Below are 13,083 nucleotides of genomic sequence, written 5' to 3'. Positions count from 1 at the left end.
CTCAAAGGCAGCTAGTTAACTTCAGACCTTAACCACAGCCCCCACATTCTCATTGAATCCTCTCTCATTGGAATACTCTTCCCCCAGATTTCTATCCAATCGAACCACCCCCACCCCACTCCCCACCCAGCCCTGATCAAATAGAACATTGGAACAAGTCCTTTTCTTCATTCATGGGACATGGGCATCGCTGGCTGGGCCAGCATTTATTGCCCATCCCTAGTTGCCCTTGGAGGGCAGTTGAGAGTCAACCACATTGCTGTGGCTCTGGAGTCACATGTCGGCCAGACCGGGTAAGGACGGCAGATTTCCTTCCCTAAAGGACATTAGTGAACCAGATGGGTTTTTCCGACAATCGACCATGGTTTCATGGTCACCTTATGATGTCCAAAGGTGTGCGGGTTACATTGATTGGCCATGGTAAGTTGCCCCTTAGTGTCAGGGAGATTAGGAGGATAATAGGTGGTGTTACGGGGATAGGACAGGACCTGGGTGGGATTGTGTTCGGTGCAGACTCAATGGGCCGAATGGCATCCTTCTGCACTACAGATTCTATGATAATTCCAGATATTTTTTATTGAATTCAAATTCCACCATCTGCCGTGGCGGGATCCGAACCCGGGTCCCCAGAACATTAGCTGAGTTTCTGGATTAATAGTCTAGCGCAAACATCCCTAGGCTATCATCAAGTACATAAACCTATCCTGTAAATTATTCTAAGAACATTCGGAATGAGGGGGCGGAGGAGGGGTGGTGGTGATGTTACTGGACTAGCGATAATACCACTGGGCTAACATCTCCCTGAGGGAGGGGGGCTGAACGTGGAGGGGAGGGGGGGGGGGTGGTGGAAAGTGAAGGAGGCCCAAGGGACCCAATTGGCTACTCCTAGTGCTGATATATATGCTGTCTCCACCTACTGGGTGGCACAGTGGTTAGCGCTGCTGCCTCACAGTGCCAGGGACGCGGGTTCGATTCCCAGCTTGGGATCACTCTGTGTGTGTGCGCGTGCGCGGGGAGTCTGCACGTTCTCCCCGTGTCTGCGTGGGTTTCCTCCCACAGTGCGAAAGACATGCTGGTTGGGCACATTGGCTGTGCTAAATTCTCCCTCAGTGTTACCCGAACAGGCACCGGAGTGTGGCGATTAGGGGATTTTCACAGTAACTTCATTGCAGTGTTAATGTAAGCCTACTTGTGACACTAATAAATAAAAATAATTAAAAACTCCAACTTATTGCTATTCGTTCTCTCGGCACCATCTCATATCTAAGGAAGGATGTGCCGGCCTTGCAAAGGATCCGGAGGAGGTTCACAAGAATGATCCCTGGAATGAAGAGCTTGTCGTATGAGGAACGGTTGAGGACTCTGGGTTTGTACTCGTTGGAGTTTAGAAGGATGAGGGGGGATCTTATTGAAACTTACAGGATACTGAGAGGCCTTGGATAGAGTGGACGTGGAGAGGATGTTTCCACTAGTAGGAAAAACTAGAACCAGAGAGCACAACCTCAGGGTAAGGGGACGATCCTTTAAAACAGAGATGAGGAGGAATTTCTACAGCCAGAGAGTGGTGAATCTGTGGAACTCTTTGCCGCAGAAGGCTGTGGAGGCCGGGTCATTGAGTGTCTTTAAGACAGAGATAGATAGGTTCTTGATTAATAAGGGGATCGGGGAAAAGGCAGGAGAATGGGGATGAGAAAAATATCAGCCATGATTGAATGACAGAGCAGACTCGATGGGCCGAGTGGCCTAATTCTGCTCCTATATCTTATGGTCTTATCCACAAGTGCTTCATTGGGACATCATCAAAGTATGACACCGCGATGTTCAAGGAGATACAAGATATCAGCGCCACGGACCTGGGTTCTTATGATCTTATGTGAGAGACACAGCAGAGGAGGCCATTCAGCCCAGCGTACCTGTGATAGCTACAGTGGTTTTCCCCCCGATATTCCCAAGCTGCGGGGAGCTTGATGGTAAAAAAAATCACACAAACACCACGTTTGACATCTCACCTTTTAATAAGGGGACACCGTGCGATCCTTCCAGTGCGTTACGCAGCTCAGATTAGGAAAGAACACTCAGATAATGACACCAAACACGGATTTCACTATCGCCCATTCAACACGACCCTCCGGTATTGGATATATAAAACAGGGAGATGATTGGTTAATTTGTCAGACCACACTGCAGTAATTGGTTGAGATTAATTACACACACAGCTATCCTCCACTGCCCGTACGTTCCTGAGCAAACTCTCTCTCACTGGGAGAAGTTCAGGACTGACACGGTGTCAATATTTACAGTGTACAACTTAATTCATTAACCCACTCACTAAGCTCTCCCTTTCCCTTTGAAGGCTCTCACTCACTCCCTCAGAATCCCTACAAAAGAGGCCATTCAGTCCATGGAGTCTACACCGACTCCGTCTACTGAGCATCATACCCAGACTCTCTCTCCCTATCCCCGTAACCCTGCACACTTACCGTGTCTAACCCCATCTAACCTACTTAAGACATAGGAGCAGAATTAGGCCACTTGGCCCATCGAGTCTGCTCCGCCATTCAATCTGATGGCTGATATTTTTCTCATCCCCATTCTCCTGCCTTTTCCCCATAACCCCTGATCCCCTTATTAATCAAGAACCTATCTATCTCTGTCTTAAAGACACTCAATGACCTGGCCTCCACAGCCTTCTGCGGCAAAGAGTTCCACAGATTTACCACTCTCTGGCTGAAGAAATTCCTCCTCATCTCTGTTTTAAAGGACCGTCCCTTTAGCCTGAGGTTGTGCCCTCTGGTTCTAGTTTTTCCTACTAGTGGAAACATTCTCTCCACGTCCACTCTATCCAGGCCTCGCAGTATCCTGCAAGTTTCAATAAGATCCCCCCCCTCATCCTTCTAAACTCCAACGAGTACAGACCCAGAGTCCTCAACCGTTCCTCATACGACAAGCATCTACATACCATGGGACACCAAGGGGCAATTTATCACGGCCAATCCCTACAGCGCAGGAGGCCATTCGGCCCATTGAGTCTGCACCGACCACAATCCCACCCAGGCCCTATCCCAGTAACCCTACATATTTACCCTACTGGTGCCCCTGACAGGGGCAATTTAGCACGGCCAATCCACCTTACTCGTACACCTTTGGAGTGTGGGAGGAAACCGGAGCACCCGGAGGAAACCCACACAGACACGGGGAGAACGTGCAGACTCCACACAGACAGTGACCCGAGCCGGGAATCGAACCCGGGTCCCTGGCGCTGTGAGGCAGCGGTGCTAACCACTGTGCCAGTCCACGGCCATCAGCTTAGATGCCAATCAGGGTGGGGAATCCTTTCGTTAGGAATCAGATCAGATGCTGAGGGCAGTCGCAGGGCCTTTAATCCCATCCAGACAAAGCCGCCCCGCTTGATTGGCACCACATCCACTCCCTCCACCACCGACGCTCAGTAGCAGCAGTGTGTACCATCTACAAGATGCACTGCAGCAACTCACCAAAGACCCTTAGACAAAGGATTCCAAACCCATGACTACCATCTAGAGGGACAAGGGCAGCAGATACCTGGGAGCACCACTATCTGCAAGTTCCCCTCCAAGCCACTCACCGCCCTGACTTGGAAATATATCACCGTTTCCTCGCAGTCGCTGGGCCAAAATCCTGGAATTCCCTCCCTAACAGCACTGTGGGTGTACCTACACTGCAGGGACTTCAGCGATTCAAGGTGGCAGCTCACCCACCACCTTCTCAAGGGGCAATTAGGGATGGGAAATAAATGCTGGACCTGGCCAGTGACGCCCAGTTCCCATAAATAAAGGGTGCTCAAAATGTTGAAAGAGAAACTATTCCCATTGGTGGAAGGATGGAGACCCAGAGAGAGACAGATTGTCCGAAGAAGCAATGGAGGCACGAGGAGAAACTCTCTCCCGCAGCGAGTGGCCCTGATCTGCAACGCGCTGCCCGAGAGGGTGGAGGAGGCAGATTCAATCGAGGCTTTCGAAAGAGAATTTCAAAAGATAATTATCTGGAGAGAGCAGCGTTGCAGGTCGAGGTGGGATTATTGGAGTTGCTCCTTCAGAGGGGTAGCACGGGCCCAATGGCCTCCTCCTGAGCTGTAACCGTGCGAAGGAATCGGAGCTCTCCTGGTTTAAGCTGGAGATTTTTCACCGAGATCGCTCGAGGGTAGGAAACACACCACTCGCACCTGGTTTGGGCCTACACGCAACTCCAGTCCCACACCAGCGCGGCTGATTACAAACTCTTTCCCCCTCCCCCGACTCCCAAAGCAAGCCCAGCAAACCCGGCTGTCACGTCAGCGCCCTCAGGGCGATGGGCAGTGCCAGGGAAGGCCTTGTCCCGACATTACAGCAAAGAATAAAGCCTAAAAACTCAACTGGGGCCAAAACGTCATCGTCGCAGTGCCCAGCAGAGTCACTCAACAACACAGACCAATTAGACAAGAGGGAAGCTACAAAATGCATTTTAATCTGAATTAAATGTGGCCATTTATTAATAGTAGGCCCATGGCAGCACAGTGGTGAGGTGGTTAGCGCTGCTGCCTCACAGCGCCAGGGACCCAGGTTCGATTCCCGGCTTGGGTCACTGTCTGTGTGGAGTTTGCATGCTCTCCCAGTGTCTGCATGTGTTTCCTCCCACAGTCCAAAGATCATAGAATCCTAGAATCCTACTTCAAGGATTATGGAACTGAGACAGGTGGATAGAGTTACGATACAGATCAGTCATAATCTAATCTGAACAGCAGAATGGATTCAATGGGCCAAATGGTCTCCTTATCTGAGGAAGGATGTCCTCGCTATAGAGGGAGCGCAGCGAAGGTTTACCAGGCTGATTCCTGGGATGGCAGGTCTGTCATATGAGGAGAGACTGAGTCGGTTAGGATTATATTCACTGGAGTTTAGAAGAGTGAGAGGGGATCTCATAGAAACTTATCAAATTCTAACAGGGTTAGACAGGGTAGATTCAGAAAGAATGTTCCCGATGGTGGGGGGAGTCCAGAACTAGGGGTCATAGTTTGGGGATAAGGGGTAAACCTTTTAGAACTGAGGCGAGGAGAAATTTCTTCACCCAGAGGGTGGTGAATGTGTGGAATTCACTCCCACAGAAAGTAGTTGAGGCCAAAACGTTGTGTGATTTCAAGAAGAAATTAAATATAGCTCTTGGGGCTAAAGGGATCAAGGGATATGGGGGGGGAAGGGGGGGGATCAGGATGTTGAATTTGATGATCAGCCATGATCAAAATGAAAGGCGGAGCAGACTTGAAGGGCCGAATGGCCTCCTCCTGCTTCTAGTTTCTATGGTCTTCTGTATCTTTCTCCTTTGGGCTGTTAGGGTAACTGATAATCTCTTTTTCTTTCGAGGGCCAGGGTGTGAAATGTCCCCCCCCCGACCCACCCACCCTCGATGCCGAGGAACCTGATCGCTGCATGACAACACCTCAATTGGAGTTACCAACCCCCCGTCCCCCCATCCCCAGGATTGCCCTGGGGTCTTCAGGGATTGAAGATTAACTTCCAGGTCACTGCAGTGAGAGTGACCGAAGGTGAAAGGTCACGAGGCTTTATAAAGATGATGCACTCTGTCACTTAAATAATCACAAAATAAAGACATTGTCCTCGTGAAAAAAAAATACTTCGACTAAAATTGACCAATCAAGATGGTAGCAAGAGTCTGCTTGTTTTTTTTGATTGGTCGTGGGGCGGGAGCGTCATAAGGATGGACGCATCAGGTGGCCAATGGCAGAAGGGGCTGGGCTGAGATGGTAGATCACATGACACAACCTCCAGGAATACGCCCTCAGGGTTGGCAACCTCAGGCATCTCAGTGAGTCGGCCATTTTGTCCCCTTTGAGCTTGATTGGAGTCAACCCTCAGCCCATCCCCTGCCCTGCACAGCCAACAGGCCACTTGGTATTCCTGCAGGGATAAGGAGGGCGCCTTGTGAAACGTTCCTGGAATCGGACTCCTGCTGCAAGAACACAGCGACTGATCTCGGCGTCTCTCTTTCTCTCTCTCACACGCGAAGCTTCGATGGAAAGGCCTTCAAGTGACGCTAGGCCTCAAAGCTCCCCTTTCTTCTCGCTGCAGTCCATGCAGACCCTGACTGGATGGTCCCAGCCCCGCGAGGGCACCGGCCTCAGCTCCGGGGAGCACTGGCTGCAGAAGCCTAGGCCGCAGGCCCGGCAGTGGTGTTTGCCCATCATCCCAGTAAAGGGCTTTTCACAGCGCTGACACTTGACAAGCTCGTGATCCGGCACCCAATAATCAGGCCTCGCCACGTCCTTGACAATCCCTGCAAAGGACAAACACACGTCATGAACCACCTCTTAGAAACAGCCAACATTGCCTTCCTCGGTCTTGCTGGAATATGGTTACCATGGACACCAGCATCTCCTCCCTTCCTAAAATCATGGTGGGCTGAGAAAGATAGACACACAGCCGGGGCCTTTCCCCTCCCCGTCCCTGTAATCTCCCCCTGCCCTACGATCCTCTGAGATCTCTGCGCTCCTCCAATTCTGGCCTCCCGTGCAGTCACCATTTTAAATCGCTCCATCATCACTCAACATCCTTGGGGTTACCATTGACCAGAAACTCAACTGGACTCACCTGAAGAAGGAGCAGCGCTCTGAAAGCTCGCGATACCAGATAAACCTGTTGGACTTTAACCTGGTGTTGTGAGACTTCTTACTGTGCCCCACCCCAGTCCAACGCCGGCATCTCCACATAAACACAGTGGCTCCAAGAGCAGGTCAGAGACTGGGAATACTGCAGCGAGTAACTGTCCTCCTGACTCCCCAAAGCCTGTCCACCATCTACAAGGCACAAGTCAGGAGTGTGATGGAATACTCCCCACTTGCCTGGATGGGTGCGGCTCCAACAAAACTCAAGAAGCTCGACACCATCCAGGACAAAGCAGCCCCGCTTGATTGGCACCACATCCACAAACATCCACTCCCTCCACCACCGACGCTCAGTAGCAGCAGTGTGTACCATCTACAAGATGCACTGCAGCAACTCACCAAAGATCCTTAGACAGCACCTTCCAAACCCACGACCACTTCCATCTAGAAGGACAAGGGCAGCAGATACATGGGAACACCACCACCTGCAAGTCCCCCTCCAAGCCACTCACCATCCTGACTTGGAAATATACCGGCCGTTCCTTCACAGTCACTGAGTCCAAATCCTGGAATTCCCTCCCTAATGGCATTGTGGGTCAACCCACAGCACGTGGACTGCAGCGATTCAAGATGGCGGCTCACCACCACCTTCTCAAGGGGCAACTAGGGATGGGCAATAAATGCTGGCCCAGCCAGCGACGCCCATGTCCTACGAATGAATAAGAAATCCATTGGTGGTCATGTCCTCAGGTGCCCGAGGGCTTTCTGCTCTGGAATTCCCTCCCGAAACCTCCCCCTCCTTCTTCAAAGCCTCCCTCACCTGACCAAGCTTTGGATTATCTGATCTAACATCTCCTTAAGTGGCTCGGTGTGAATTTATAATACTCCTGTGAAGTAATCAGAATCTACGGCACAGAGACAGGCCCTTCAGCCCAAACTGGTCCATGTTGACCAAAAAGCCCAATAAGCTAACCCCATTTGCCTGCATTTGGCCCACATCCCTCTAGAATCACAGAATCCCTACAGTGCCAGAAGGAGGCCACTCGGCCCATCGAGTCTGCACTCACCTCAATCCCACCCAGGCCCTATCCCCGTAACCCCAGGAATTTACCCTAGCTAATCCCCCTGACACTAAGGGGCAATTTAGCATGGCCAATCCACCTAACCCGCACATCTTTGGAGTGTGGGAGGAAACCAGAGCACCCGGAGGAAACCCACGCAGACACGGGGAGAACGCGCAGACTCCACACAGACAGTGACCCAAGCTGGGAATCGAACCCGGGTCCCTGGCACTGTGAGGCAGCAGTACTAACCACCATGCCTCAACCACTTCCCCTGGCAGCTCATTCCACATACGTACCACCCTCAGAGTAAAAAACGTTGCCCCTCAGGTTCCCATTAATTCTTTCCCCTCTTAACTTAAACCCTCTAGTTCTCGATTCCCCAACCCTGGGAAAAAGACTGAGTTCATTCACCCTATCCATGCCTCTCATGGTCTGATACACCTCGATAAGATCACCCCTCAGTCTCCTACGCTCCAGAGGAAAAAGTTTCTAGCCTGTCCAATCTCTCCCGATAACTCAGTCCCTTGAATCCTGGCAACATCCTTGTCAATCTCTTCTGCACTCTATTGTAATTTTAACATTGTATTTGCAAATATTGCGATTGGCTCAAATTCCCAACCATTTAAGTAAAAAAGTACTTTTGCCACAGACTGCAGGAGTTTCCATTCTGCAGCCTTCCTCACACCCCAGAGACGAACTCAGGCAGGGGAGTTACCCCATGGGAGATCTGCTAGTGGCCCTTTCCCCACCCGCTCTCCCAAGACGCACAGCTTGTAACCCCGAGGAGGTGGGCCACAGTTCACTAACGCAAGAGTAATAACAAACCCCACCCCGACCAGACAGGACGCAGTTGTCTCCACGTACCGAGGGGATATTCGACTGCAGAAGTCATGACGTCCAGAGTGCTTTGCGCCACCTCCGTAATCCTGCGAGCCATTAACCCTTTGCCTTCCCTGGCCGCCTCCAGCTGCTTCCCTGAAAGAGATCCAACAAAGATAAGTGAACAGAGGAAAGGATTTCCGGGCCAAGGATTATTCCGCGTCAGGGGCAAGTCCGGCCTTTATTACCCCTTCCCTAATTGTCCCTTGTCGTCACCTTCCAGGAGTTCATGTGTGGGCGTCGCTCGCTGGGCCCACCATGTGTTTCCCATTCCTAATTGCCCCCTTGAACGGAGTGTCTCGCTTGGCCATTTCAGAGGGCAGTTAAGAGTCAACCACGTGGCTCTGGAGTCACATGTAGGCCAGACCGGGTAAGGTTTCCTTCCCTCGAGGGACACTAGTGAACCAGATGGGCTTTTAAGACAATCGATGATAGTTGCCACGACCACAGTTACTGTGACTAGTTTCCAATTCCAGATGTAATTCATTGAATTTAAATTCCTCCAGCTGCCGTGGTGGGATTTGAACCTGTGTCTCTTGAATCATGAGCGCAGTACCAACACTAGCATGCTGCCCTAGATCTCACATTGGCCAGCATACATCACCAGGTAACAAGATCATTTCAATGATTTGACCCTTAACCTTTCCACCATAGCACATGCTCCACCTTCCAGATGCTTAAGAAACCTCTTGGACCAAATAGTTGGTTAATTTTTATTTATTCATTCATGGGACATGGGCGTCGCTGGCTGGGCCAGCGTTTATTGCCCATCCCTAGTTGCCCCTTGAACGGAGTGTCTCACTCGGCCATTTCAGAGGGCAGTTAAGAGTTGACCACACTGCTGTGGCTCTGGAAATACAAGTTGGTGAATCCCCGACTTGTCAATTCTTTTCTCAGTGGCCCCAGACTGGGCACCTTACTGCCACAGCGCTCCGCCAACAACACTCGCTGGAGTTTCTCAAACACATCAATCCCTTGTCCGATCGATGGAAACACTTGGGGACAGCTTCCCATTCCAGCTTCCTTCACAGCTGCCACCAGGATCTGACATCCCCGTTCCGACAACGCTTTGGTGCTTTGGCAGAGTCTACTCGGACTATCCGATATCGCCTCAATCACCCCCTCGGAGAATCTCACAGGAACGATCTCTGTCATCGACCCTCCATATCCAGCTGTGCCCCTCTCTCTGCAGCTGGACGGGGGCCCCAAACTCCACCCCCCCCCCCACTCCCGAGACTCGATCGCAAAATCCCGGTGGGCTGCCATTCCCAGTACTGAACTGAGGGACGGCTGCCCCGGCCAATCCCAACACACTCACATTGCAGTCAGTGGGAGCTTGCTGTGCACGAATAGGCTGACAACTTTCCCACATTCCAAGAGTGACTACATTCTTAACACTGCTGCCTCGCAGCGCCAGGGGCCCCGGTTCAATTCTAGCCTCGGGGTCACTGTCTGTGCGGAGTCTGCACGTTCTCCCCGTGTCTGCGTGGGTTTCCTCCGGGCGCTCCGGTTTCCTCCCACACGCCAAAGATGTGTAGGTTAGGTGGATTGGCCGTGCTAAATTGTCCCTTAGTGTCCAAAGATGGGTGGGTTAGGGAGATTAGAACAGTTCCATGGATGAGGAACCTCTGTAAGGAGGACAGATTGGAGAGGTTGGGACTGTTCTCCTTGGGGAAGAGAAGGTTGAGGGGAGATTTGATCGAGGTGTCTGGACAGAGTGATAGGGAGGAACTGTTCCCATTGGTGAGATTCTCCGAGAATGAGGGGGACACAACGAGAGGGTTTAAGGAAATTGGCAAAAGAAGCAATGGGGACACGAGGAGAAACATTTTCACTCGGCGAGTGGTTAGGATCTGGAGGAGCACGGTAGCACAGTGGGTTAGCACTGCTGCTTCACAGCGCCAGGGACCCGGGTTCGATTCCCGGCTTGGGGTCACTGTCTGTGCGGAGTTTGCACATTCTCCCCGTGACTGCGTGGGTTTCCTCCGGGTGCTCCGGTTTCTTCCCACAGTCCGATGTGTAGGTTAGGGGGATTGGCCATGCTAAATGTGTGGGGATAGGGTGGAGCCTGGGTATGATACCTTATCAGAGAGTCGGTGCAGACTCGATGGGCCGAATGGCCTCTCGTGCACTGTCGGGGATTCTATGAGGAACGTGCTGCCTCAGAGTTGCATTGGAGGCAGATCCAACTGAGGCTTTCGGAAAAGGGGAATTGGATTCTGATTGGAAAGTGAAGGGTTAAGCAGAGAAGGGCGCACTGAGTAAGTTGTTCCTTCAGGGGGCCAGCACAGACACAACGGGCCAAATGGCCTCCTTTTGGTGTTGCAATCATTCTGCGGTAAGCGGCAGCAGAGACAAAGCCGGTGACGATTACCTGCGCTGCTCCCACCTGTTCTGTAGCAGTCGTCACACACACGGACTGCGGAGGTACCCCATCCCCGTTCCGGGACCAGCATGGTTTTACTGGAGCAATTATCGCAGCAACCCTCTCCACAGCTGCGGCAGTGATGTTTGCGCTCTCCGTCTGCAAAACCTTTCTTGCATTGATGGCATTCCTGCAAAACAAAAATGTAAAAACTAAACTCAAGTCTTAGTTACATCGAGAGGGTGAAGGGACCACAAGATCCCAGTTCTGTCTGAGATCTAGCCGGGTGAGTGGGGATTGGGGGGGCAGGGGGGGGCGATTGGCCCCCATTTTGGGGCAACACAGTGGTTAGCACCTGCTGCCTCACAGCGCCAGGGACCCGGGTTCGATTCCCGGTTCGGGTCACTGTCTGTGCGGGGTTTGCACGTTCTCCCCGTGTCTGCGTGGGTTTCCTCCGGGTGCTCCGGTTTCCTCCCACAGTCCAAAGATTGCGCAGGTTAGGTGGATCCGACAGTGCGGCACCCCCTCAGCACTGACCCTCCGACAGTGCGGCACTCCCTCAGCACTGACGCTCCGACAGTGCGGCGCTCCCTCAGCACTGACCCTCCGACAGTGCGGCGCTCCCTCAGCACTGACCCGCCGACAGTGCAGCATTCCCTCAGTACTGACCCTCCGACAGTGCGGCACCCCCTCAGCACTGACCCTCCGACAGTGCGGCACTCCCTCAGCACTGACCCTCTGACAGTCCCTCAGCACTGACCCTCCGACAGTGCGGCGCTCCCTCAGCACTGACCCTCTGACAGTGCGGCGCTCCCTGAGCACTGACCCTCTGACAGTCCCTCAGCACTGACCCTCCGACAGTGCGGCACTCCCTCAGCACTGACCCTCCGACAGTGCGGCACTCCCTCAGCACTGACCCTCCGACAGTGCGGCGCTCCCTCAGCACTGACCCTCCGACAGTCCCTCAGCACTGACCCTCCGACAGTCCCTCAGCACTGACCCTCCGACAGTCCCTCAGCACTGACCCTCCGACAGTCCCTCAGCACTGACCCTCCGACAGTCCCTCAGCACTGACCCTCCGACAGTGTGGCACTCCCTCAGCACTGACCCTCCGACACTCCCTCAGCAGTGCACTGGGAGTGTCGGCCAGGATTTGATGCCGAGTTCTGTGGTTCCCCCCCCCCGCCCGTTCCTACGTCAGAGTCGCCCGGGGTGGTGACAACAACCCAATAACGCCTTTTGCCATTTTGCTTTACGGAGAAGGAGGTAGACTCACGGTGATCTGGGAGTTGGGCCTCCAGTACTCTGGAGCCACCTGGTCCGTTAACCAGGCGGTGATCACCTTGGTGGGGCCCGCGCCGTACTCGGTAACTGACTGGATCATAGAGTTTACCCCGTCCAAAACCCGCTGCGCTCCATTGCTGTTGTCCTTGAGAAAGGCCTCATTCTGAAACATAGAAATAATAAAGAGGGAGAGAGAGAGACTGGCATTTGCTTTGTGTCTTTGACAACCGCAGAGTTTCCCAAACACCTTACATCCAAAACTCGTCATCACTAAGCGCGATACAGTGGCTATTTTTATTTTATTCATTCGTGGGCCATGGGCATCGCTGGCTGGGCCAGCATTTATTGCCCATCCCTAGTTACCCGAGAGCAGTTGAGAGTCAACCACATTGCTGTGGCTCTGGAGTCACATGTAGGCCAGACCGGGTAAGGACGGCAGATTTTAAAGTTTGAAAGTTTAAAGTTTATTTATTAGTGTTGCAAGGGGAAAAATGTAAGGAAAGCACACTTTAAAATAGCTGCCTGGCACATAAAGAGTTAACTGGGAAAGGAACCATAAAACAGACACCGGCTTCCACTTAGACAAAGATCACTTCAAATCAAACCCAACAGACAAGCCATTTAGAATCACAGACAGTGATTTAAAGTAAACAAACACCTCAGGAAGCCAAGCCAAGGATCGAGACATCTTTTAGATAAGGAAGAAACCCGAGGCAAAGGGAGTAGATTAGTCATAGGAAGAGCGGGAAAATATGAATGCAGGAAAACCGGTTAGCACCTGAATGAGCCGAAACCAACCATTGATAGCCACAGATATAGGAAATGTACCCATTCATAAGAACAATACTATGTTAAAT

At 52.2% G+C, this 13,083-nt stretch overlaps 1 protein-coding gene across 2 annotated transcripts; it reads right to left on the bottom strand.

Moving 5' to 3' along the window:
- Positions 1 to 2,005: 2,005 nt before the first annotated feature.
- On the bottom strand, positions 2,006 to 12,616 carry LOC144488526 (zinc finger FYVE domain-containing protein 1-like). 2 transcript variants are annotated; one of them, XM_078206573.1, is made up of 4 exons: positions 12,219 to 12,616; positions 10,952 to 11,132; positions 8,563 to 8,673; positions 2,006 to 6,306 (listed from the first exon to the last, which is right to left on the bottom strand). In XM_078206573.1, exons 1-4 carry the CDS (start codon positions 12,531 to 12,533, stop codon positions 6,074 to 6,076), a joined length of 840 nt encoding a protein of 279 aa, XP_078062699.1. In that variant the 5' UTR covers positions 12,534 to 12,616; the 3' UTR covers positions 2,006 to 6,073. The 2 variants fall into 2 exon arrangements, with proteins under 2 accessions (XP_078062699.1, XP_078062701.1); XM_078206575.1 differs by having other exon boundaries at positions 10,967 to 11,132; positions 12,219 to 12,603.
- Positions 12,617 to 13,083: the final 467 nt, after the last annotated feature.

This window comes from Mustelus asterias, unplaced genomic scaffold, assembly GCF_964213995.1.
Source record: "Mustelus asterias unplaced genomic scaffold, sMusAst1.hap1.1 HAP1_SCAFFOLD_1636, whole genome shotgun sequence".
Classification (NCBI taxonomy): Eukaryota; Metazoa; Chordata; class Chondrichthyes; order Carcharhiniformes; family Triakidae; genus Mustelus; species Mustelus asterias.
This window is presented reverse-complemented; position numbering and strand designations above follow the sequence as displayed.

Excerpts from the sequence above, each read along its gene's own strand:
- LOC144488526 (XM_078206573.1), bottom strand. The coding sequence starts at position 12,533 with ATGAATAAAATAAAAATAGCCACTGTATCGCGCTTAGTGATGACGAGT. Across the intron at positions 11,133-12,218 it reads GGCCCAACTCCCAGATCACC|GAATGCCATCAATGCAAGAA; the intron begins GTGAGTCTACCT and ends TTTGTTTTGCAG. Across the intron at positions 6,307-8,562 it reads TGCAGTCGAATATCCCCTCG|GGATTGTCAAGGACGTGGCG; the intron begins GTACGTGGAGAC and ends TGTCCTTTGCAG.